Raw genomic sequence first — 24,825 nt, 5'->3', positions numbered from 1 at the left:
CCACTGAAACATGATACGATTGGGTGGAATGAGCTGCAGTTAATAGAATAGAGTGCAAAAATCTTCACCTTTCTGTGCTGCTAATGACCTCGAAATCTACTTCTTATTTCCATTTGAAACCCGGAAAAATATTTTGCTGAATGTAGCAACTCAACCAATAGTTTACATCCCCCTCTTTATTTGCCAACTCACAAAGGGGAAAAAGGAGGTAAGGGATCAAAATGGCAGGCCTCAGCATGGATGCTAAATTAAGACCATTGCTGGGCACTTTGTGAGGGTATTTGATCCATCACTCTGGTTACAAACTATATAAGAACATACATTGAAGACCTACAGGCATAATCCGAACTAGGAGATATCTTTGGCTCCTGATGACCTGGAGCAAGTGTTACAAGGGGAAAGGGTAAAGGACTAATATACAAAAATTGATAAATGTCATCCTTTTTCATTCGGCTTATACTTTTTTAAGCTTCTGCAACCCCCAGATACTGGGAGTGGGAAGCTGCCAGAAGAGCTGCTCCGATGCCTGAGCCATCATTTGAGTGCTCAATAGCAATGCATTCAGAAACTTCCTCTCCCAGCAACTCCTTGAGAGTGCTCTCCATGGAGGTACGAAATTTAGTATAGTGCTCAAACAGCCCTCCGTCCAATGCTATTTCTGACTTCTGCATTTCTCCATCCTTCATTGTGTCTCTTCCCAATTTTTTGAGGATGCCTACAATTCCAGCAGCAGATAGCCGGGCACCACGAGCGGCAACAATGTCACAGAGCTCTACAATAGCTTTCCTCATTTTCAGGGAGGTAGTTGATATCTGAGCAAAAACAAAAATAGACACTGTTACAATTTATACTATGAAAGCCATAAAATTATCTATGTAGTCACTTAACTGCTACGTTCACATGTAGATGGGAAACATTGCTACTATTGTATTAGCTTTTGCATGAAGCAAAAGAAGCTTGAATGCATTAATTATCTAAGAACCATACCATATGTAGTAAGAAATTACAGATGCAGGAAGCTTTGGTGACCAAGTACATTTGTAAGGTAAAAGAAAAATTTAAGATTAAGTGGAAGGTTCTAAAGAGCATCAAAAGGGCATGAATACCTCTGGGATATCCTTTAATTTGCTCCCAACCTCTCTAAGATCTGAAGATGTATCGTGATGCATTGCAGACATGTGTGGAGTCCTTCATATTGTATAATAGAAAGAGAAGAGTGACAGCAAGAAAGCTATTAATACAAAATTAACAGAGCAGCACATGGTATGTCCATTATAAGCAATTTAGACCATTCAGACGACAAAATTAACCTATTTTCACCCATATGAAACCAAACAGATATTGCATGAACGGACACTGAAGATGGAAGAGATGGAGAGAAGTATGTGTTGGTGAAACCCACTCTCAAGAGTAGGGTCTGCCGTGAAGCATCAATTTAACGTAAAGTAATATGCATTACTGGAATAAGCCAAACATAAGCAAATACAAAGAATCTAAAGCCCAAAAGACAAGGAGGGCTAAATAACAAACAGCTCACAGCGTAGAAGCATATAGCACACCTTAAAATAAATGGAATCTCCAGTTTCAGTGGAACATCACCACCAAAGAAAGCAGCTTCCTGAGCCATTTTCAATAGCACTCTGCATACAATCTCTCCTAAATACATCCCAGAAATTACCTTTTCAAAAATCTGCAGACAGTTGTCACAAAGATCTTATGAGTGATTACATCAATATGTGGTATAAAAGATGAAAACATAAGACAAAGTTAGGGTTACCTGTTCCCCGGGGTTCAGAGACTCAACATCGAGGGCTAGGTCATATTCCGTCAGTCGAAGGTGTGATGACCGGAAGTTACCCCTCTCCATGTTGATGACCTATGTAATAAAGACTGCTTTAGTATGATTTTAGGCTAATGTCAAATCATTACAAAAAATCCTGCCACACAGATATCACACAGTAAACTGCAAACAGGTAACGCGTTAAGATATATAAGAACAATGGTAAATAACAATTATCTAAAAGTACCAATCATTTCCCCAGATTTAGGAAGGAGACCATGCCACATGGGAATTGCTTGTGCTCGCTCTACATATGCTGCATTAGTTCCAGTACCCAAGATTACAGCAGCAATAACATCCTGGTTATAGTATCTACCTCCAGCTAATGTTCCAATTGTATCATTGACCTACAACATCTCAGTAAGTTAAGGAAATCACTTAGTTGCCCAAATTGGTGACTGCTGTAAACAAACACTTTATGTCAGCACCAATATGGAAATTACATTTCTTGGCAGCTAATAAGAAAAGTTATGCAGAGCTTCTGCAGGCAAAACCAAGTTTAACATACCAAAGCCACTACACGCATGTCAAGGCCAACTCTTTCCATGGCTTTTGTCAACTCTCCCACCACATCCTGCCCAACCTGTAAAAGGACCGTGAGATGAGATACAATTACAACACTTAAAAGATGTCGAGTTAGAAGTCATATTATTGAATGAAGCATTGTAGTATTTCCCATGTCAGGAACAGCTGGTAAACTATGGCTCAATATTTCTGAACCTTGCAAAAACTGAGTGACGAAGTAGCTATATACTTGTTACAGTTAAATGAATTGGACAGTTGTAAAAATGCTCAATCACCATAAAATAAGTAGTAACAAGGATCCATACATCAATTTAATGTCATAAATCTATAAATTAGCTATGCCTGCAAATTTAAGCATCAATTCATTATAAGAGAAAATGAACAATTCCAGGCCCAAAGCCAGTAGGCCTTTTGATGAAACACAGAAAGAGAAAGGAACATCCCAGACAGATGAACCAAATGACAGAACCTTTGGCCCTGAAGTTTGGTTGTCAAGTTTCGCATGTGACCTCCAACATTCTTCATTGCATGTTTCTGAACTGCTGAACTTGTATAGATCAAAGGAAAGCCACAGCAGATATGAAGGTTTCTAATAACATTTTGCTTTAAACCAATGAAATGGAACTAAAATGATTGTACACAGAGAAAATGACAAGTAACATTTAATATTAGGAAATAATTATTCAAATATTCAACACTAAAAATAAGGAAATCCACCAACATAAAAAAAAATACATAACTAGCTTCACATGCTGATTACAAGGAAGTATAAAAGATTGAAAAAAGGCAGGGTAATTAGGACTAACCGTATCCTCTATGGAGAATCCTTTTGTCCATTTTATAAGAGTTCCTGATGCTATTGATGTTTGCTGAACTGGAAATGAGAAGGTAAAGCTCAGTTCCCTTTGCTGACCAGGTGAAGGATGCAATCCTTCACCTTCTGTAGCAACAAATTTAGCAAGTGCTTCAGCAACATAACCAAACAATGCCTGAAATCATCATCATCTACAGGGATCAGATTATGAACTAATCTAATTAGAGTCAGATTTGTTAGGCTAGCTGAAAACCATACTCACATCTGAAGATCCAATCATCAAGTGAGGAGGAATTGAAACTTCCTCAAACTCTTGTTTGACAACACGATCTTCTTTCCCACCCCATAGTACCCGTAGGACACGAAAATTTGTGCCCCCAAGGTCTAATGCGTAAAACAACCCCTTCTCATCCCTGAAGAAATAAGCAGAATTCACTGGCACTTTTGACTATCTCCCTTATTGAAAAAAGATTTAAGCCAACAGAATTGCTAAATATCATATATAAATACTTCACAGAAGCCCCCGTTCTTTTGTTGCCTTGATAAATTCTAATCTTATTTTTAGTCTCTTTTTTCTTTTAAATAAATTTCTCGTTGAACTTAATAATAAATATTGATTTAAAAGGGCTCCTAAGCAAACAGGGTCCACAAAGCAATCAATTAATGTAATGTTCTACTTAGCAGTTAGGTACATATTAAGAAAGGGATCAGAATAACTTAACATAAAAAAGAAAGTTTGTCTTTATTAATAATACATTGCTGCAACTGCCATAAAGTAGCCATACTCCGCTGCAACTGCCATAAAGTAGCCATACTCCATAAGAACACAAAAGCTCAGAACTATCACTATCCTCTCAATATAAGATTAATTCACTTGGCTTTTTTATGAAGAATAAAATCACCTTCTACTTACAATACTCCAGACTTTACTAAAACCAATCATCATGATTATTTAGAAATGAAATATATTAGAAATTATTGCCTGAATAATTTTGTTCTCAAAGTTTTATGAGAAGCAGGGGGAAAATAGGGACCAAAGCCAAGTAGCAAGGCTTTAGATGGTCTCAAATAACAGTAAAGTGCAATCCAATGAAAGAAAAAAAAATCTCTTTTAAAAAAAAGGGAGCAATCCATAATCATATATAAGCAAGAATAGAGCCAATAATTCAGAGACAAAACAAACATGCTTATAAAATTTGAATGAAAAAAGACAAGGTTAGGCAACCCAAAAAGCAAATGCCATAATTTCAAAAAATTATTGCACGTCACAAGTGAAATATGTCAAACTCAAAATTTTAAATTATAGATAAGGGAATATGCTTTTTTAGAGTGAAATTTCATCTAAACTGTGCAAGCAAGCAAGCCCATCTCAATGGGCCACAAAAGACGCAGCTCAAACCATTAAAGATAATATTCCTGCACATTTAAAGTCCCCAGTTGCTGAAACTAAAAAAGCATTAGACATTATCATATATTTTGAGTTAAAACGGAGTACAAGACTCAATTTTTGCAGCCCATAGAAGAGAAACTCCTACGGAAAACAGTGATAACGAAAATGAATTTTAGATATATACATAAAACTAAATACTGAAAGATACAAAAGCGAAAAGCCTAAGAAATGAAAGACAAGAAACCTTTTTTTTTAACTTGGCAATAACGAAGGAAACAGGAGTATTAAATTGATAAATAGCAACAACCACAGTTTACAATAAACAAGAAACAAACCTCAACACTTTATTATTCAAGCAAATCAATCAAAATCGTCCAAACTAAATGGAATCAATTCTCAGTGGAGGAAATAACAAATTGTATCCTTAGAACACCTAAAACAAAAACTAAATGCGAATCCAAATATATGGGAAATGAAAGAAAAAGATTTTCAGTAATTGAGAAAAATGATAATTACCCGGTGGGAAGATTATCAACGTAGCTGATGAGCATCTTAAGCTTGCTTCCACCTTCCGATGCAAGACCCGCACGCATCTCAACGGTCATGGCATCGGCTACCTGGCGTAGCTTTCCTGTCAGAGTCCCACACTTGTCCTCGAACTCCCTCAATATGGCCATGGCCTTGGCCCATCTCCCTGACTTGCGAATCCTTTGCCTGACTACCAGCGCCGCCGCAGCACATACAGCAGCCGCGCATACCATCGCTGCACCCACCGCCACCTTTCCCATGAGTACTAGCGGCAAAAATAGCTCACAGCTGCCCCTGTAAAATGTTAAATCTCTGACTCCGATTACTGTTGTTGATTGAGATCAAGTGGAGGCAAATATTGCGTGGGTGACTTACACCATGCCCCTTATTATTTAACATTATTTGCTATTTCGTTCATAAAAGTTTCTATTAAAAACTTATTGGATGTAAAATTCCAAACTTCATAATTTTTTCATGAGGGTGCATGCAATTATTAAAGAAGAAAGAAGTTCTCGAATGTGCAAGTGGAATCGCATTTTCGTGAATTGTGTCGCTTTCTAAGCGGAAAGATATTTCATGGTGAGAAAAGCCAAAAAGGAGAAATCACACCATGTTTGGCTAGGGAAAAAAAGTGAGGAAAGAAAATTGGAGAGGAAAACAGTTTTATTTTTTACTATTTACCTTCTCTTTAATTTGAAAAGAAAAATATTTATTACACAAATTACTTTTCCAACTTATTTTTCTCTCCCTTATTTTCCTTTCATCCATTCAGTATTGAAAGATTCCTCTATGCTGTCCGTTGCTCAACAATCCTCCTTGCGTACTGCTGCTATTTTTGGCAATTTGGCTCGATGCAGCTCGCTCAGCTTGCATGGTCTAGAAATAATATGATGAGCTTGCCATGTCCTTAAGATATGGCAGAGGCTTCAGTGCCTCCACAGCTTCACTCATCAGGGGCCTGGCTTTGGATCCCGGCTAGGGCAATGGGCAGCCAGTTGTGCTTCTTTCTGGAAACCTTTTACAGAAAAGTGGCCTTTCAAGCCGAGGATCTATCAATCTGTAGAATATTCTTCCCTTTCCTGGATGTGGCCGAGCCCATTCCAGAAGGTTGTGCTGTCCAATAGGTTGGTTCTTATACATGGATCTTCTGCCGGTAAACATTTCAAGTAAAACTACACCAGAACCATCGAGAAAATAGCATTCAAGTAAAATCGAAATAATTAAATAAATTAAATTAATTAAAATTTTTAATTTAATTTTAACTTTAATTTTAATTATTTTAATTCAATTTAATTTAATTTTTATTAATAAAATTTAAAAAATAAAATAAAACTAATTAATTATTCATCCTATATCATTTTGATAATACAGAAAAATTAAACTTCAATTAAAGTAGTATAAAAAAAGTATAAAAACTATTTGAAAAAGCCTATCAAATCAAACTGAATTAAAAATGTGATTCTATTGAGATAAATTTTTTTCTTAATTTAATTTGATTTAATTTTTATAAATACTAAATTTTAATTTTTCACTTATTCAATATATTTCATAAAATGTCTTATATAATCTTTGCTTTTATTTACTTTAAGCTAATAATGGTTAATTGATAAAACTTTTTAAATTGATAAATATGCCTATTTATTAACCAGATGTGAATTACTGAAATTAAAAAAATGCTAAAAATAAAAGGAATTATTCGAAAATAGAGTAGCTCTCTTCTATTTCGCTAAAGTCCAAATTTCATCATTGTCATTCCCAAAGAATTAGGGATTGAGAAGAAAAACTCTTTACCAACGTTACAAAATTCATTATTGAGTTTGGCTGAAATCGTCTCTATGGCTGTCAGATTTTAAATTCAAACCCCAATTGAAACCAAATAAATAAATAATGAGAAACTGAATAGAGATTGGAAGTAAGTCCTTACCTGAATCATCTTATAGGAACAAAGGGCCTTCAACAGAGGAAGAAACATCACTGACAGTATGAACTTTAATTGATCAGGAAACATTGCAAATGGAAAAAGAAAAAGAGGGGGGGGAATGGATACTTTTCCCAATTCTGCCTCGACTTTCAGCTATAGGATTAGATGGATATTACAATCTAACTTGAAAGAAAACCATCACAAAATCAATTGTGGATAATTAGCTAGATTTAACCCTAAAAAATTATGTGCACTATGAATTCAATGTCCACAAACCAGGAAAAGAAAAAACAGTGAGAAAAATTCTGCTAATTCTGCACGAGTTGGGATAACAGGAACTAGAAAGTTCCCAAATGGTGAATCAAAAATTCTAAAATTTGCCGTGCAGCCCTCTTGTTGTGCCTGTGCAACTGCAAAATTTTTTGCCTGTTGGATCCTGTAATCTACTCCATGAGTCTGGGGTGCTGCAACCTACATATTAGTGACATGAATAATGCATAAAATTATATAAGATAGGTATGAAGCTACTGCTTCCAGTAGAAAACAAAAGAGAACATATTTAACATCAAATTACTCACTGATGTTGCATCTACGGGTTTCTTTTCTGCTGGTGAAAAGCCTGTCCTGCAATAACAGAGAGGGTTCAACACTTCAAATCCTATCACTATTTCAAATATGGATCACAAATTCTCATTTACTGAGTCCTTGGATGAAATGTTGGTGGGATGTACAGCAGAATGATTCATTTGTCGAGACATATCAGGAAGAAACATAATGTTATGAAGACTCAAACACTGAGCTACTCGAACAAAAAGGAAAGCAAATATGGACTTTGTCATTGCTGGGGTTAGAAGCTCCAAATCAAATCATAACTAATGAATTTAGACCTCCTAAGTTAAGAAAGACTATATATTCAGATTGAATCATTCATCCACAAGCCCAAATCAAAGAATTGAAAATTCTCTGAACCATAAACCAACCCTAACAAAATCGTCCATGGATGGAAAGCAATTGGTTAATCAACAGAGAATTCTTTTTCAGCTCCAGATCAAAATAATAGGAATTGGGAGAAGCATCAAATTAGTTGCAATTATTAATTTCAACGAAATGAATCATAAATCAGCCTAATTAGATGAAGATACACATAGACACATCACCAATTTCCACAACTCTATATTAAAACCCAGTTCACAGAGCATTCAAAAGCAGAGAATATTAAACGAAAAGAGAAATCATAGATCTGAATAACCAGGAGACATACCTGCGACGCGGTGGTGGCTCGAGTTTCCTCCTCTTGGGTTCAGGTGCCATTTTTTTCCCACCAAAATTGGCAGAAGCACCGGGTCCAATAAAGAGAAGCCTAGAACATGAACGTAAACCTAAACTGTCTAAACCACGAGAAGCAGGAGCAAGACCCAACCGGTTGTGGTTTCGAGCTGACCCAATTAGATATCCAGCACCAGCCCGCTCCAACTTCAAGGAAGTCGAGCCCATGGCCACTATAGACTGTATTTTGAGGTGAGCTTCCATATTAGGTGAAGGATTTGGAGGGGCTATCACCGTTAGAGAGTTTTATGTGAATATTATCTAAATTCGAGTGCAAATCAATCCCATTTAGAATTATAATTCAAATTTGTTATTTTTTTTTTTTTAAAAAAAATCATTTTATTAGACATTATTGAATTGTGTATTTTTATAATTTATTTAATTATATTGAAATTTTACAAATAAAAGATATATATTAAATATAATCTAAAATTAATTACTAACTAATATTTATCTTGATAATATTTCTAGAAGCAAATCAATTATCAAGTAAACGCATACCAAGCCCTACATTCTCGCTATTTTATTTAATAAGGGTGGCGATATGGGGTGTGGCATGCATGTCAATTGAAGATCGCTTTCTTGAAGCTTCAAAGAGAATAATCCACAGCATAGAATCAATCACAAAATTAGGCTACATATAGTAAAGATTTTTAATTTAATAATATTTAAATTACTTTTAGAACTATAAAATATTATGATTAAAATTAAATTGAGTTAATATATAAATAAGAGTTTTTTTAATCCAAAAAATATGTATTTTATAAATCAAACTAAAAAAAATCTACTAAAAATAACGTACATTTAAAAAATCAATTAATTTAATACGATTCAAATTATAATAGAAACAAAAAAAATAGACACTACTAAATGGTTTGACGTCCTTTCTCAAACCGTGAACCACTAGCACCTTCAATAAGTTGTCCTTCCTCAAACCGTCAACCACTAGCACCATCAATAAGTCCCTATGTCAATAAAAGGAAAAGGTTGAAAACACCCATCAAATAATAAAAAATACACAGCAATAACAATTAAAAAATAGAGTTTAGTTCATTTGGATATTTAAGAAAATTTAAGACAACTCAAAAAAATCACAGACAACAAACTTGATAACTGTCGGGTTTTTTACATATGGAGTGAGGTTGGGTCCTAAAGAAAAATACAGACCCAAAACCCATCAAGTCATCCTCAAACAGACTAATTCAATATCGTAAGCTCTAGTCCGTATATGGGACATGTCGGATCAGCCATGAGTGCAAGTCCAATAGAAAATAGCCTAGCTCGGTGATATGACGCCGTGAAGGAGAATAGCCAGCTCAGTTACTTCGCAACCTTATCAATATGCGCGTTGGGAGAATTAAATGGCCACAATAGAGGAGTGTTCTGACTCGTCCGTACGTAGGTCTGAATGACAAAAACAGGTGTCAATATAGTAGAAATACGATTATATGTCACTAACAGACAAAAGAAAAAGGGATAAGAGAGAGGGGTGATATTTTCTAACTAATCTTACACAAGCCTTAAAATCTTATTTTTTGAATCTCAAAATATCATAACCAATTAAGTAATTCTGGATTTGCATCTCCCTTCTATAATCAATTAAGAGTTGCACCATCTAATTTTAAACTTAAGAATAACATATTTAATTTGGTTTTATTTATTGAATTTGGAAGCATATGCAGCGAGGGATATCTCTAGATTCAACAAAAATGATAGCTTAGGGATCACTCAATAGATTTTGATATCCCAACATGTCTATTCTTTTTTTATAAGGAATGATACGGTATCCTCCATTTTTTTATCCTTGAATCGACCAATAATATAATTTATTTTCAAAATAAGTAAATAAATAAATAAAATATTTATATTGTTGGTTCATTTTCAAGTCGATCCCTCCAAATCCTATTCAAGTCGATCCCTCCAAATCCTACCAGATCGAATGTTCATCATTCATTCTCCGATTTTTTTTTATTATATTCCATTATGCTACATGCTTTTAAATTAATTTTTTTTAATTTTTTTATTTAATTTTTTAATACAAATTAATTATGTATGTTTGACTTCCCCATACAAATTGTAAAATTAAACATGTATATACAATAAAAAATTATCCTTTTTAAAATTTTATTGCATGACATTCGAACATTTTACCTAATTCAATCGCGAAGAATACTAATTATAAAATTGTAATACTGATTTGGAGGTCCGTATCAATAAAGAAAGAGAAGTCTGATTTACATATTTTAATTAAGTGAAATAATATGAAAAGAATGAAGAGGATGGAAAATAAATAAAAGGAAGATAGTTATAGAAAGGGAGGAAGAGAAGTAGTGGAAAACGGCACGGAGTAAGGAAAGATGCAAACACCAACACGCTCCCGTAAAAGAAACACAAGGGAACTGAGGAAGTAGTGTTTTGGGTGTCACATTATTACATTACAAATGAGATTTTTGCAATTTATGAATCCCACTCGCACCCTCTCCTTTTTGTTTCACCCTGCTTGTGATCATAAATTATTTATTAATAAAAACGTTGATTTATCATGGTAAGCAATCTGATGGAGGCCAAGATATTTTTTTTAAAAAAATATTTATTATTTATTAATTATTTTAACACCTTCCTTCTTTTTCGATGTTTTTGCTTCTTTTGTTTTTGGCACACTACGCTATCAAAAAGAGGTCCTCATGGTCTTAATATGCTTATTTATGGCATGAATTTTGCATGAAACGTCTGAAATTAGTGTCTTTGATTTACATTGTTTTTAATAGGGAGACGTCACTATTTGGTTAGATATTTTATTGATAATTTTTTTATATATACCATTTAATATATGAAATTTATAAACTCAATTAATTTGATGACAATACCTATTAAAGAAAATATTTTAAAGGTATTTTTATATTCATAGTTCGAATTAAATATTTAAAACCACTCTTCAAATGTATATGTATATATATCGCTTTTAACTTTAATAAAAATAATATATCGGGAGTGTCGAGTTAGATTTAGAATGAAATTTTTTGATATGGAATGTAATTATTAGGGATGAGCAATATTCGGTTTAAATTGAAAAAACTGAAATTCAGTTTGATTTTTTATTTATTTCGATTCAGTTCGATTTTTAATTTTAAAAATTTCGGTTATTTTGATTCGATTTGATTTTGATTAGAAAAAAATAAAAAAATATCAAACCGAACCAATTAATGATAATATAATATTATTTTCAATAATATAGAAAAATTAGATCATATTAAAATTAAAATATTCTAATTAAATTTTAAAATTTTAAAAATAAAAAACTTATTAAAAATTCAAATCGATTAAATCAAATCGAATCGAATTGAATCAGACCAATTCAGTTGGATATCCAATCAAATTCGATTTGACTTTTATAAATACTTAAATTTTAATTTTTAATTTATTTTGTTTAGTTCGATTTTGAATCAAACCGACTGACTGGTCACCCATAATAACTATAATTCAAATTATATTTATAATGAGTTTAATATATACATAGGTGAATTTTATTTAATATTTATAAGAGTTTTTATCGCATTATTATATCTTAATTCATTATAAATCAAATTTAAATAAGTAATTTTCAAGATTTATAATATTTTCCATTTAGTGCATGAAATGGCAGAATTTTTTAATTGGAGAGAAACAAAGAATATATGTGATTGGGGTTCTGAAATTAAATTTCACAATGAAGAATTTAATTAGGGAAAAAAAAGAAAAAGAATGGAGCCCACAAACCAGAAAGGGATGAGCCGTCTAAGTATCTGATAACATGAAATCATGGCTGGTATTTCCCAAACAGATTGGAAGAAAGGAGACATCATATTCCTCTATATATTAATTTTCCTTCCCCCTAATCTGCTGCACACGCCCACGCGCGTATGAATCTTCTTTGAAAATTTTCTCTCCGTCTCTTTCTTTCTACGTCTTGTTGAGTTGTGTGTATTTGACTAGTTTATTATTGTTTCTAACCAGAGAAATTATATAATACATTATGTCTACACTTAGAATTCCATAAATTAAATAATTGCCTATAATTGACAAAAGAAAAAAAATTACCCATAATTATTATTTTATTAAATTTACTTTTATCTATAATAACCGCCAAATTTCTTTCACTTAGAGTGAGTGTGGATTCTGAAAAAAAATATAGATATAAAATCTATTAAAACCTTTTAAAACATGCCAGTCTAGTTCCAGTTCGTAATCAAGACAGACCAAACTGATCCATGCGTGAATTTATTAAAGGATGGTCTAATTCGGTGATGTGATGGAAGGTAGTAGAGTAGGTCAGTCGCCTCGCAGCTCTATTAATATGTGGGCCAAAAAAATTAAATAGTCGCTTAACATGTAATGTACGAAATATACGAATTTGAGTGATAAGAATAGATGATACTAGGGTTATATAATCTACCTAAAATCTATATATTTAAACTACAATCTATATAAATTCGGTTTATTAAATTTTATGATAGTTGCATTATATAATTTGTCATGCAATAATTATATATTTAAGATGAAAAAGTGAACCACTCCGAAAAAAAAAATCAGATGCTATCTATTTGCATACATCTTAAATTTATGATGTAACGGATTTATCTAAGAATTTCACATTCTGGACTAACTAATGCAGGTTCTTATTTTGTGGGACTCACAATTAGTTATGTGTTTTCTTCCCATTGGATTATTATTTCATGTAAACTATGCTACATGAGTTCACCAATCCACTGTACTTTCTAATTTCTCCTTTATCTATGAAGGTAGAGAGTAATTTTCATGCATACATTCACAATTTGATAAAATAATTAAATAAAAAGAGGAAAAAAAAATCCACTTTGTTATATCATGTAAGCGCTTATACAGTGATACTATACCTCCTCCATCGACAGAGAAACAGAAAAATGAAATATCAAAGCACAACGCTTCCATCTTAAAACCTCTATTAATACCTCTCCCTTTCCTCCTCATTCTCGGCAAGAAGCTATACATACAATTTTCAGAGAAGAGTGAGCGAAGGAAAAGAGAATTAAGCAAGGATTTTGATAGCTTTGATCTAACACCACCATCATTATGTGTAATCCAGACACCACCGCTGCTCTTTTGACTGAGAAACCAGCCGGCCAGAAGCCACAAACTCAGCTCTACATGCATCTCTTATCGCTCCCCTCCACCATTAAAAACCTGGACAATCTCAAAACAACTCAATCTTCACGACCGCAGCCTGAAATATTCCCTTCTGTTTCAGACTTAATTTCCGAAACTAAATCACTCTTCAAACTCGCCTTCCCTATAGCTTTAACCTCTCTCATTCTTTACTCTCGCTCCATTCTCTCTATGCTCTTCCTTGGCCATCTCGGTGACATTGAGCTTGCCGCTGGCTCTCTTGCTATTGCCTTCGCTAATATCACTGGTTACTCTGTTCTCTCAGGCTTAGCTCTGGGCATGGAGCCTCTCTGCTCTCAGGCTTTTGGTGCACAACGTACAAAGCTCCTCTCTGTAACCCTTCATCGTTCTGTGATTTTCCTTCTAGTTTCGTCACTGCCCATTTCTCTTCTATGGCTTAACATGTCAAAAATCCTTCTTTATCTTCACCAAGATCCCAAAATCACCCGTCTCTCTCACACTTACTTGCTCTTCTCTCTTCCTGACCTTTTAACAAACGCTTTCATCCACCCAATCCGCATTTACCTTCGCGCTCAAGGTATTACCCACCCTTTAACTTTAGCGTCTCTCACCGGCACCGTTCTTCATTTACCTGTTAACCTTCTTCTCGTCAATCATTTGAAGCTCGGTGTCTCCGGCGTAGCAACAGCGGCTGCCGCCTCCAACTTCTTCGTGCTTTTGTCTTTAGTTTCTTACGTGTGGTTTTTTGGTTTGCACGAGCCAACGTGGACCAGGCCGAGCCGAGAATGTTTCACTGGTTGGAAGCCGCTTATCAAGCTAGCAGCTCCGAGCTGTGTATCGGTTTGTTTGGAGTGGTGGTGGTACGAGATCATGATCGTTTTGTGTGGGCTTTTAGCCAACCCCAAATCAGCAGTTGCTTCAATGGGCATCCTCATACAAACGACGTCGTTGCTTTATGTTTTCCCCAGTTCCCTCGGTTTCGCAGTTTCAACCCGGGTGGGTAACGAACTCGGGGCAAACCGTCCGGACAAGGCCAAATTATCCGCTGCAGTGGCGGTGTTAATATCAGCCATAATGGGCTTAACAGCTTCCACTTTCACATCGGGGATGAGAGAAAGGTGGGGCCGGATGTTCACGAGAGATGTGGAGATCCTACGGCTTACATCTGCTGCATTGCCGATCCTAGGACTATGCGAGCTTGGTAACTGTCCGCAAACAGTAGGGTGTGGGGTCCTGAGAGGAAGTGCACGTCCGTCCATGGCAGCTAACGTGAACCTCGCCTCATTCTATCTAGTGGGGATGCCAATGGCCATTGGGCTCGGATTTCGGTTAGGTGTTGGGCTTTATGGGCTTTGGCTTGGGCTGTTATCGGCCCAATTGTGTTGTGCTGGGCTCATGCTCTACGTTGTGGGAACCACTCATTGGGACTTGGAAGCTAGAAGAGCTCAAATGCTAACGTGCATTGGCTGTGAGAATAATAGGAAATTACTAAGTGATGAAGGTGAGGGCGAAGAAGAGCATAGATTAATTCCCATAACGGTGATTTCTCCTTGATGTCGGTCCTTAAATATCTAAAAATTTAATTATTTATTGCCCCTTTCGAAATATTTTGCCGGTTTACTTTGTGAATTATTAATTTTACTTTTGAGTGAATTTTGTGTAAATAATATTGTGAGAGGAGAAGAATTTTTGATTTTATGCTCCAAACAGGGTAACCGAGAGTATGTGTCCTGTAAGAGAAAAAAAAAACAAAGAAACAGAACATTTGGGTCTCCAATCCATAATAACAAGGATGGCATTAGCAGCTGGAAGGAAGGAAACAAAAGAAAGGCTATAATGCATGGAAGGAGAAGGCCCTCAGGCTGAGCTCTCAGGACCTGAGAAGAGGAGAAGAAATGGAAAAGCGTCGGACATGACAGAAGAAAAAAAAGGAAAAACAAAAGAAGTATTGTCAGTAACTGTGCAGAGGCGCACGAGGGGAGTTGTCAGTAGCATTACATGCATTGCATCATCACGTACACTTTTCAATTCTCTCTAGACTTTTTTTTTGGAGTGAAGGAGAGAATTCATCTCCCCTTCTTTGTGTAAATCTCCACATTTCCGATGGTGATTTTGCATCAATACTCCCAAACACCAACCTCTGTCTTGTGGGTTCCATCCCTTCAAATCTATCTTTCCCTGTATACATGTTTTTTTCTCATTCAAATCCATGTTACCCTTTTGATTTTTTTTGTTTTCTTGAAAGATAGAATTCATTAATATAGCCTAAAAGACAAAATATTCCTAATTGTAGCCCCAGGTAATAGGGCCTAGACAACAAAAGTCCAAGTCACAGACAAAGTTTATTTAGCCCAAAAACAAAGGCCTCTAGAGTTTACAATATATCCTAGGTAAGAGCAACCCAGCACAAAATGGAAGAGAGATGAAGAGTTGCCGCTGGTCCGTAGGGCTAGGGCTATCAACTGACAGAAGAAGAAGAAGAAGAACATCTATTCCTACTAAGATAACTTTCTGTTTATTTGGCTTACAGAGAGATTCATGCATGGTTGTACACTATTGCTAATGCCATAGAAGATGTCAATGAATTCATTCAATTTTTTTTTACGGGTTCAAACTTAAGTTTTACCGTTAAAAAAACTCTTTGGTATATCTTCTTAAGCGTTTTATTTCATATTGTCCATGTGAAAGTATACGGGACTAAATGAGTCAAATTATTTATGAGTTATTGAAAACTCAATTCGACAAAAATTTAATTGTACTAGACTCATTTTCTAAATAAATTAAATTTAAGTTTAATTTTTAAATTCATTTAGTAAATAAGTCAAATTTTATCGTCAATATTTTAAATAGTTAGTAAATATCGGTAATTCATTTTAACAATCATTATTTTTTTATTCTTATAAATTTATATAAAATTAAAGTTATTAATTAATTTTATTAATTTAGATGAATAAATTTTAAATGAAAAATATCATTAGATGAAAGTAGTAATTTTAATCTAGTTCGTAATTATATTATTAAAAAATATTTATGAGTATATTAACATTTATCTTTTATAGTTAGTTCTATGTTCTTTATTAAAACTTATTTAATTTATGTATTTATATAACAAGTTAAATATTTATTATTTCAATAATTTTTTGCTAAAATATTAATTAGTTAAATTTTGAAACATCACTTTTTTTTAATGTTAAATAACTAAGTTTTATATTTTTATGAATTATTAAATTTATGCATGTTAAAATTAATATATAATTTTTATAATAATATAAAATATATTAAAAATAATATGTAATAAATTAATATACATTACCGATATATTTAGAATTCTATTAGTAATTTAAAAAATATTTTTTTATTAATATAATAGAATTCTTTATATAAAATTATTTTCTTATATATATAATCCTAATAATTATTAGGCATACAATATATTGAGGGAAAATGGTATTTCCAAAAAAAAAATGATGAGAGAAAAAAGCAAATAAAATGAGAAAAATAGAAACAATCATAAGAGAAAACAGAAAATATCAGAAAAAGTGAAGAAAATAAGAGGAAATAAAAAAAAGAACAAGAATATAATAGAAAATGAAAAAAAAAAGAGAATGATAGAAAAATAATGATAAAAAAATAATAAAGTGACGAGAAAAGAAAGCAAATAAAATGAGAAAATAGAAAATTAATTATAAGAAAAAAGAAAAATAAAAGAAAATAAGAGAAAATAAAAAAATAATGGGAGAAAAATGATAAACCAAAGAAAATAAAGGCAAAAGAAAAAAAGAAGAGTTAGAGAAAATAAAGAGAAAAAAAAATAAAACGATAAAGTGAGGAGGAAAGTGATAAAAAAAAGCATATAATAGAAAAAAAAAGAAAATGAAGATATATTAAAAGAAAAATGAGAAAAGAAATAAAAATAAGAAAATTGAAAGAAAGAAAAAGAAAGAAAAACTATAAAAAAGAAAAAAATAGAGAAAAAAAGAAAATACAAGAAAAAAAATAAAAACATGATAACACCTGGAAAATAAGTGGAAAAGAAAATAAAGAAAAATGAAAAAAAAATGATGAGAGAAGGAAGAAAATAAGAGAAAATTAAAGATAATAATAGAAAAATAAAAAAAGAAATTGAAAAAAAATAAAATAATTAAAAAATATATGGTGTTTATAGATATATAAATGTTGATTACCAATGCATGTATCAATCGCTCGGATGTTCCCCTAACCCAACTCAAAGGATGGAATAGAGGGAAATATTTGTCTCTCATCATAAGATTCATTTTTAATTTTGTGTTATAGGGTTTTATATGATAAGCGTTATAATATTTAAATTGAATGAGATAAATTAAATAAATATGATCCTTTTTATTAGGTTGTACTATTAAATTAAAATTGAGGCTATTCGCTAAGAATTAGGATAAAGCAGTTTATGAATATGCACCTTACTTGACTTTGATACTAACAAGGTTGAGGAGCTATTCAATCCAAAAAGATCCTAACAAGGTTGAGGAGTTATGTCGAGTGAGACTTTGATACTAACATTTGAAAATAGAATTATCTAAGTTGTTTTCTTAAAAGCAGTTCAATCTAATTTAGAAATAAAGTTAATAATTGAATTGTACAAGAAGATTTTTCTATCAAAATGTCGAGCGACTCGAAGGATATAAGACTTTTTTATCATAATAACACCATGTAAAATTATTAAATAAAAAGTAAAAAGGTCTACAAGTAAATGATAGGCCCATAGCGGCCACCATTGGAATCAATAAAGTAAATAATTAACCCATTATATCATTTAAAGTAATAAAAAATATCAAAAAGTTTAAATTTGCGGTTAATAATATTGATTTAACGAAAATAATTATCCACTAGTAGATTCCGTAGCTGTCATAATTGAAACCAATAAAATAAATAATTGACCCATCATATCATCAAAAAAAAAAAATATCAAAAAGTTTAAATTTGCAGTTAATAACAGTGATTTAAGAAATGTGTAGAGGCGCAACAGTTGATTGAACATTTAATAGCAAAAAGTTTAAATTTGCAGTTAATAATAGTGATTTAAGAAATGTGTAGAGGCGCAACCGTTGATTGAACATTTAGAAATGAAGTATTGTTTCAATTTAGTCGCTTTCTGATATGAGTAGTGTATTCAATATTAAATTGGCTGCATGTGATTAGAAGTAAAACACAATTTTCTCTATTGAAATCTGATTTGATTTTTATAATTTTTTCGATAGAAAAAATTGAAATGTAATAATTAATAGATAATTATATAATATAAATATAGCACATGTTCTCTATTGCTTTAAATGCTATACTTATAAAATAGGAATAACGAAAAGAAAAAAATTGAAATTTTCACATAATACTTTTAAATAAAAAATTAATCTAATTCAAACTTTAAAAAAATCTTTTTGATTCTCAAAAACTAAAGAGACAAAGGGATTATTAAGTAAGAATCAAACTTTCTATGAGATTTTTAATTGCATTACTTATAACTTTTTTATTTAAAGACAAAGCATATGTAAATTTAAAATTTTCTTTTATTTCAATGCATAACTTACTTAAAGTTCCTCTAAAGAAATATAGTCATCCCCACCCCTCACATTAATCCTGCGAGCCTTGCCAGTAAACTACCAGCGCCTATCGACAAGAACTAGTCTTGCTTGGTTAGTAGTGCCCGCCCATTCTGTCTCGTCTGCCTGGTGGCCCGCTGTGAAGTGCCTAAACGCGCCGCAGCCACTACTTTGACTCCTTTTATGCAATTATGAACTCCATGGAATTTTCTCAATGCCAATGCTACTTATCCTTTTAGAGCTGACTTAACAAACTAGGCCTGCCTCCTAACAAGCCAGCATAAAATGCTATTCGAATAAAAAAAGAATAAAAGGTAATTTCATTATGATAGTATACTAGCCGCCCCTTTGAAACTTTCAGTTACAAACGAAACATATTTACTAATAAATTTTAAATTTTTAGTAAATAACTAATAGCTTTGAAGGACTAATTAGACTCCGTAAAAAATTTTAATTAATATTATTTAATTAAAATAAAATAAAAAAAATATAGGTTAAAAAATTAAAAATTTTATTGAAATTTTTCAAAAAAGTAAATTTCTAATAGTTAAGAAAGATTATTTATAATAGAAATAAAATTTTAATATATAAAATTATGAAAATATCTAAAATATTTAAAAAAATAATTAAAATACAAAATTGATTTTCTAAACGATAAAATTTTCATATCGAATTTTATGACCAAGCCTACGGCTCTCGTCACACTTTTGAAAGTCGTGCGTCTCGGAATTTCCTTTTCAAAAAACTATTGTGGATCTCTATCGGACGTCAATAGCAAAAATTAGGTCCGGTTTAAATCTGCCGTAAAATTTAAAACTAATTGCTGCATATCAATTTGATATATTACTGTTAATTAAATAAGAAATGAAAGATTAAATTAAATGAGAATTTTTTATTAAATTTATAAATGTATCTTAAATTTCGTTTGCAAATTGTCAGCATATTTTAAAATTTATTGGTAAATTAATAATGGAATTTTATTGATAATTTTATCACTAAATTTTATTTTTTAAATTTATTAACGAATTTTATAATTCAATTTTACTAATAAACTTCATTGTCAGTTCTTAAATTTTAAAACTTAAATTTATTCTTCTAAATTACCAATAAATTTCAAAATGCATTAATAAATTTAAAATATATATATCTAATTTTAATTCACCGACAAATTTAATAATCAATTACTAATTATCCCTCATTTTTCGATCTATTATTAATTAATGGAAAATAAATTTTTATAATATGCATGTAATATTTAAATATGCTTAATATAGGCATCCTGTCACTTACCGTAATTAAATTTTTAAAAAAATATATCATAAAATAAATATTTTTGCTAGACTTCGATTGTGTAGTCTTGTATGCTAATTGTAGATTTATAGCGGCTAAAAAAAGATTATTTTTGCAACCGAATGGAGATTAAATTTGCTGAGATAGTGATTTTTCGAGAGGCGTTGAGTTGGATTAAATAGTATGGATGAAATTGAGTTTTTTCGAATTTGATAAATCGAGTTTTTTCGAATCGGATGCTCAGATTTTTGTTGTGTTCGTTAAAAATATTTCGTTAGATGATTTAGACTTTTAATTTTTTAGTTTAAGCTTGTAAATTATTTATATCCAATTATGAGAAAGTAAAATGTGGTTTTATTTCTAAATTTGCGAATGATATCACTTATATTTTAGCAATATCGGCTCAGGTTAAGCAGTTCGAATTTATATCTTTTATTCTTATATATTTTCTTTGATCACTTTAAATTAATAATATTTATCTCCCTTTTAAAAAAAAATCAATTAAAGTTACCTACCATTTTCATCAAGTTAATTTAATAGTACGAGGATATAAATATCTAATAATACCCTCTCTATTCTATTTGGTCGTATTTGAGACAGAAATATTAAATTATTTATTTTAATATTCGTTAATTTTATAATAATTTATTTATTAATATATCTTTATTTAATATAAATTAAAAATAAAATTAACTATATTAAATTATTCAGCTCAATTCTTCATGCATCTTTGAAGAAGCACAACTTTCTTTGAAGTGCACTTAAGCTTTTTGCTCTGTCAACTGGCCTACAATGACGAGCGTTGAGCTGTAAGTAATTGGTCGAAAATATTTTTATACTTTTTAATATTTAAAATATTTAAAAAAAATTAATTAATAAAGTAAATAAATAAAATATTTAATTTAATATAATTCCTACCATACTAATACAAAATAATGGAGTATAATTGAATAAAAAAAAAAAGAAAAAAAGATTTGGCTTTCCAAAAATTAACAAATGAATGGAAAGCAATTTCTCGGCCAGCAAGTATAACGTGGATTCAGACAAGACGATGATGCAATATCAAAACCTATTTGCTATTTGATGATCTCAAGTTGGATTTTGTCTTGGATTGCTGTTCTCCTCAGATGCGCTGTTCTTGGCAAAGCCAGCCAGCTAAGACACACTGTCCTCTCTCGTACAATTTTATCCCTATTAAACCTTCTACGGTAAATGCACATTTCTTATTTCTCTGCCTTTTCTCTGATTCTCTATGCCAAAAGAATTAGCATTTCAACCTCAATAGCTTAAGGGCAATTATTGTCTAAACCCTGTCAATTTTAGCTGTGTGCAACAGAGTTGCAGACAAGCTAGGAGCCTCCAGTGGGGGGAAAAATAAAAGAAAGAAATTGACAAGAGAGTTGAGTTACTGCACAAATAATTGTAGAACAATTGGAAAGGTAAGGAAACAGTGATAAAGAATTCCCAGTAAAATCGCAGTTTACGTCCTGCAAACCCAACTGAAATATCTTTTCCAACCCTAAAAAGACACAAACACAGAGAGAGAGTTGCAGAATGGCATTTTAGCTGGGCTATTTACTCTGCTAGCTGCAAGTTGAAAGAGAAATGTAATGGTGAGATATGATTTGATTTCTTTTTACAAATTGAAAATGGCAAATTTGCACAAGTCACAATTTCTTTTTTAATATATGGTAGCTGATAGCCAGAGAAGGAAAAATTAGTGCTTTACTAAAAATATTGTTTCGACGAGAGAGAAAAAAAAAATTCCTAAAAAAAGTGGGATTTTCTTTTCTTTTTTGAAAGATATTATAAAATTGTAAGGCATCACGAGGTTGTCAGAAGCTGAGGACCCTGAGGTATCTTTCTTTATGTGGACACGTCGCTCCAAAATGGTATGGCAGAGCCAGAGTGTGTTCTTTTTAACTATTGAAATTTTGAAAGGAAAACACAGTCCCTCAGTTCTTCATTGGAGCTTGGAAAATTTGTAGAGTTTCACTTTTTTCCTGCTTTCTCTTTATCTTCCTTCCTCCTTTTCTCTTCCTTGCTCTTTATTTACGAGAATCTGCCCTTTTTCTCATCCCATGCTTAGATCTTATTTAATTAAGTTAATTTATTTCAATTAATATAATAAAAATTCCCATAAGCTCTCCTCTGCATCTGCAGCAGCATGTTTTTGTCATGTAATGAACTTCTTCACGAGGACTTGACAGTATTTTATTCCTTCTCTTTTATTGGCCTTTTTGATTTCCATCTTTTCAAACTTTGCTGCTTTTCTTTTCTTTTCTTTTTATTAGATTTCTTAAAAGTGAATCATCATCACCTAATTAAGCTACTGAGCTGTAACAGCCAGCCTCTTCTTTTCTTTTTGTCTAAATGAGCCTTTGTAACGTTTTACTTTTCTTCCTTTCTCTCGCTTTCTCACTCTCTCTAGTCTCCTAGCTTTCTAGCAAAAACCAACTAATGGGTAGAGCTGCAAAATGGCTAAAGGGCCTGTTTGGAATAAAGGACAACGGCAATAAGGACGTTTCTGATCGGAGAGACGATAACCGGTGTAGTACGGCGAGGGACTCAGCTGAGTTATGTCACAATCCAGCTACTATACCTCCTAATATTTCTTCAGCTGAGGCAGCTTGGCTAAGATCATACTACAACGACAATGAGAAGGAACAGAACAAGCATGCCATAGCAGTGGCAGCAGCCACAGCCGCAGCAGCTGATGCGGCTGTTGCTGCAGCTCAAGCAGCGGTGGCTGTTGTGAGGCTAACTAGCCATGGTAGAGGTGCCATGTTTGGTGGCGGACGGGGGAGGTCGGCTGCTGTCAAGATTCAAACCGTTTTCAGAGGCTATTTGGTGAGTGTTTTTTCAATCTGAAACTCAATAGTATCAATGCATAACATATCTGTCTTTGCTTTAATTCTGTTTGTTTACATTCGGACAGGCCAGAAAGGCACTTCGAGCATTAAAAGGATTGGTGAAATTACAAGCCCATGTTAGAGGATACTTGGTAAGAAAACAAGCAACTGCAACTCTCCTCAGTATGCAGGCTCTAATTAGAGCACAAGCCACCGTCCGTTCTCACAGAGCCAGAAATCTCACCATATCTGACAACCGAATCGAAATTCGAGCTCGAAAATCCATGGTAATAAAAGCTTAAACTCCAAAACTTTTGTAGCAAGAAATTCAATATGTTCATCCAATCTTTAAATTGATTTGCAGGAGAGATTTGATGAAACAAGGAGCGAACACGCAGCTTCAATCCACAGTAGAAGGCTTTCGACATCATTAGACGCCACGTTGATAAATCCCCATGATGAATCTCCAAAGATCGTGGAGGTTGATACAGGAGGTTGCAGGCCAAAACCAAGATCTCGCAGAAGTAACACCTCATTTTCAGATTTCAGCGACGACCCATTTTATCAAACACTCTCCTCTCCTCTCCCACCAAGAATTCCACCTCGTTTATCGATGCTCGATACCCGGAAGTTTCAAGATTCCGACTGGGCCATAACCGGCGACGAATGCAGATTCTCAACAGCACAAAGCACTCCTCGGTTCGGCGATTCAAGAGGGTCTAATGCTCCAGCGACACCTGCTAAGAGTGTTTGTGCAGATAATTTTTTTAGGCAGTGCAAGAATTCTCCTAATTATATGGCTAATACACAATCTTCCAAGGCTAAAGTGAGATCACAGAGCGCTCCGAAGCAGAGGCCTGAGCCTGGGCCGAAGAAGAAGCTGTCGCTTAACGAGTTGATGGAATCAAGAAATAGCATAAGTGGGGTTCGAATGCAGAGGTCTGGCTCACAATCTCATGAAGCTGTAAATTTCAGGAATGCAGTGTTGGGTAAACTTGATAAGCGCACAGAATTTGCAAGAGAACCAGAAAGAAATTACTTGCAGAGAAGGTGGTGAGAGCCAATGATGTTGTTGTCGTTGTTTTTTTTTTTTTTTTTTTTTCCTGTAATTTCAAGTGATAAAATAGAAGAAAAATTTGAATTTGTGTGCAGAATTATTGTAGAATTTAAGAATCGAGATTGCCGTTCTAGTGATGGAATCATGGAATATCAAGCTTTCATCATCATCAATGAAAAAATCCAAATGTAGAATTTGAAAATTTTCATAAAATTAAACATATTTTCTGACAAATTCATGAATGAAACAAATCCAATCCCCACTTTCTCTTGACAAGGTTCTATTTGTACGGCTGAAGAGAAATTTGAAATTGGCGCTCTCTGCCCTACTGATTGATTGATTTGATGTCCTATATTATTGACATTTTCAATTTTCAATTTTTACATTTAAAATTAAATCTAAATTTAATTTATTTCTGATATTATTAATAATTATTTTTCTTTATCGTAAATATATTATTTTGGTTTTGATTCTTATGCACAAAATTACTTACTTTTTAATTAAATAAAAATTAAAAATAAAAATACATGAAAAACATGTTAAATAATTTTAATATTTAAAATGAAA

General features: G+C 32.7%; 3 protein-coding genes across 6 annotated transcripts; 2 read left to right on the top strand and 1 right to left on the bottom strand.

Annotated features, from left to right (window-relative positions):
- Positions 1 to 84: 84 nt before the first annotated feature.
- Positions 85 to 8,531, bottom strand: LOC110610583 (hexokinase-1-like). Of its 4 annotated transcripts, none has more exons than XM_043954783.1 (13): positions 8,280 to 8,531; positions 7,597 to 7,637; positions 7,022 to 7,489; positions 5,779 to 6,269; positions 5,086 to 5,391; positions 3,442 to 3,592; positions 3,172 to 3,354; positions 2,349 to 2,423; positions 2,032 to 2,187; positions 1,778 to 1,876; positions 1,560 to 1,690; positions 1,107 to 1,188; positions 85 to 812 (listed from the first exon to the last, which is right to left on the bottom strand). In XM_043954783.1, exons 5-13 carry the CDS (start codon positions 5,355 to 5,357, stop codon positions 465 to 467), a joined length of 1,497 nt encoding a protein of 498 aa, XP_043810718.1. In that variant the 5' UTR covers positions 5,358 to 5,391; positions 5,779 to 6,269; positions 7,022 to 7,489; positions 7,597 to 7,637; positions 8,280 to 8,531; the 3' UTR covers positions 85 to 464. The 4 variants fall into 4 exon arrangements, 3 of the variants coding, with proteins under 3 accessions (XP_043810718.1, XP_043810716.1, XP_043810717.1); XM_043954781.1 differs by having other exon boundaries at positions 7,597 to 7,642; positions 8,280 to 8,519; XM_043954782.1 differs by having other exon boundaries at positions 5,779 to 6,244; positions 7,597 to 7,642; positions 8,280 to 8,519.
- A 4,727-nt stretch (positions 8,532 to 13,258) lies between these two features.
- LOC110612346 (protein DETOXIFICATION 51) lies at positions 13,259 to 16,044 on the top strand. The gene has a single exon (XM_021753113.2). The coding sequence runs from the start codon at positions 13,433 to 13,435 to the stop codon at positions 15,038 to 15,040; it is 1,608 nt and encodes a 535-aa protein (XP_021608805.1). The 5' UTR covers positions 13,259 to 13,432; the 3' UTR covers positions 15,041 to 16,044.
- A 6,203-nt stretch (positions 16,045 to 22,247) lies between these two features.
- On the top strand, positions 22,248 to 24,492 carry LOC110611120 (protein IQ-domain 26). The gene is made up of 3 exons (XM_021751254.2): positions 22,248 to 23,199; positions 23,288 to 23,488; positions 23,566 to 24,492. The coding sequence occupies exons 1-3, from the start codon at positions 22,810 to 22,812 to the stop codon at positions 24,256 to 24,258; spliced, it is 1,284 nt and encodes a 427-aa protein (XP_021606946.1). The 5' UTR covers positions 22,248 to 22,809; the 3' UTR covers positions 24,259 to 24,492.
- The last annotated feature ends 333 nt before the right edge of the window (positions 24,493 to 24,825 follow it).

Source organism: Manihot esculenta, chromosome 3 (genome assembly GCF_001659605.2).
Source record: "Manihot esculenta cultivar AM560-2 chromosome 3, M.esculenta_v8, whole genome shotgun sequence".
In the NCBI taxonomy this organism is placed as follows: Eukaryota; Viridiplantae; Streptophyta; class Magnoliopsida; order Malpighiales; family Euphorbiaceae; genus Manihot; species Manihot esculenta.
This window is presented reverse-complemented; position numbering and strand designations above follow the sequence as displayed.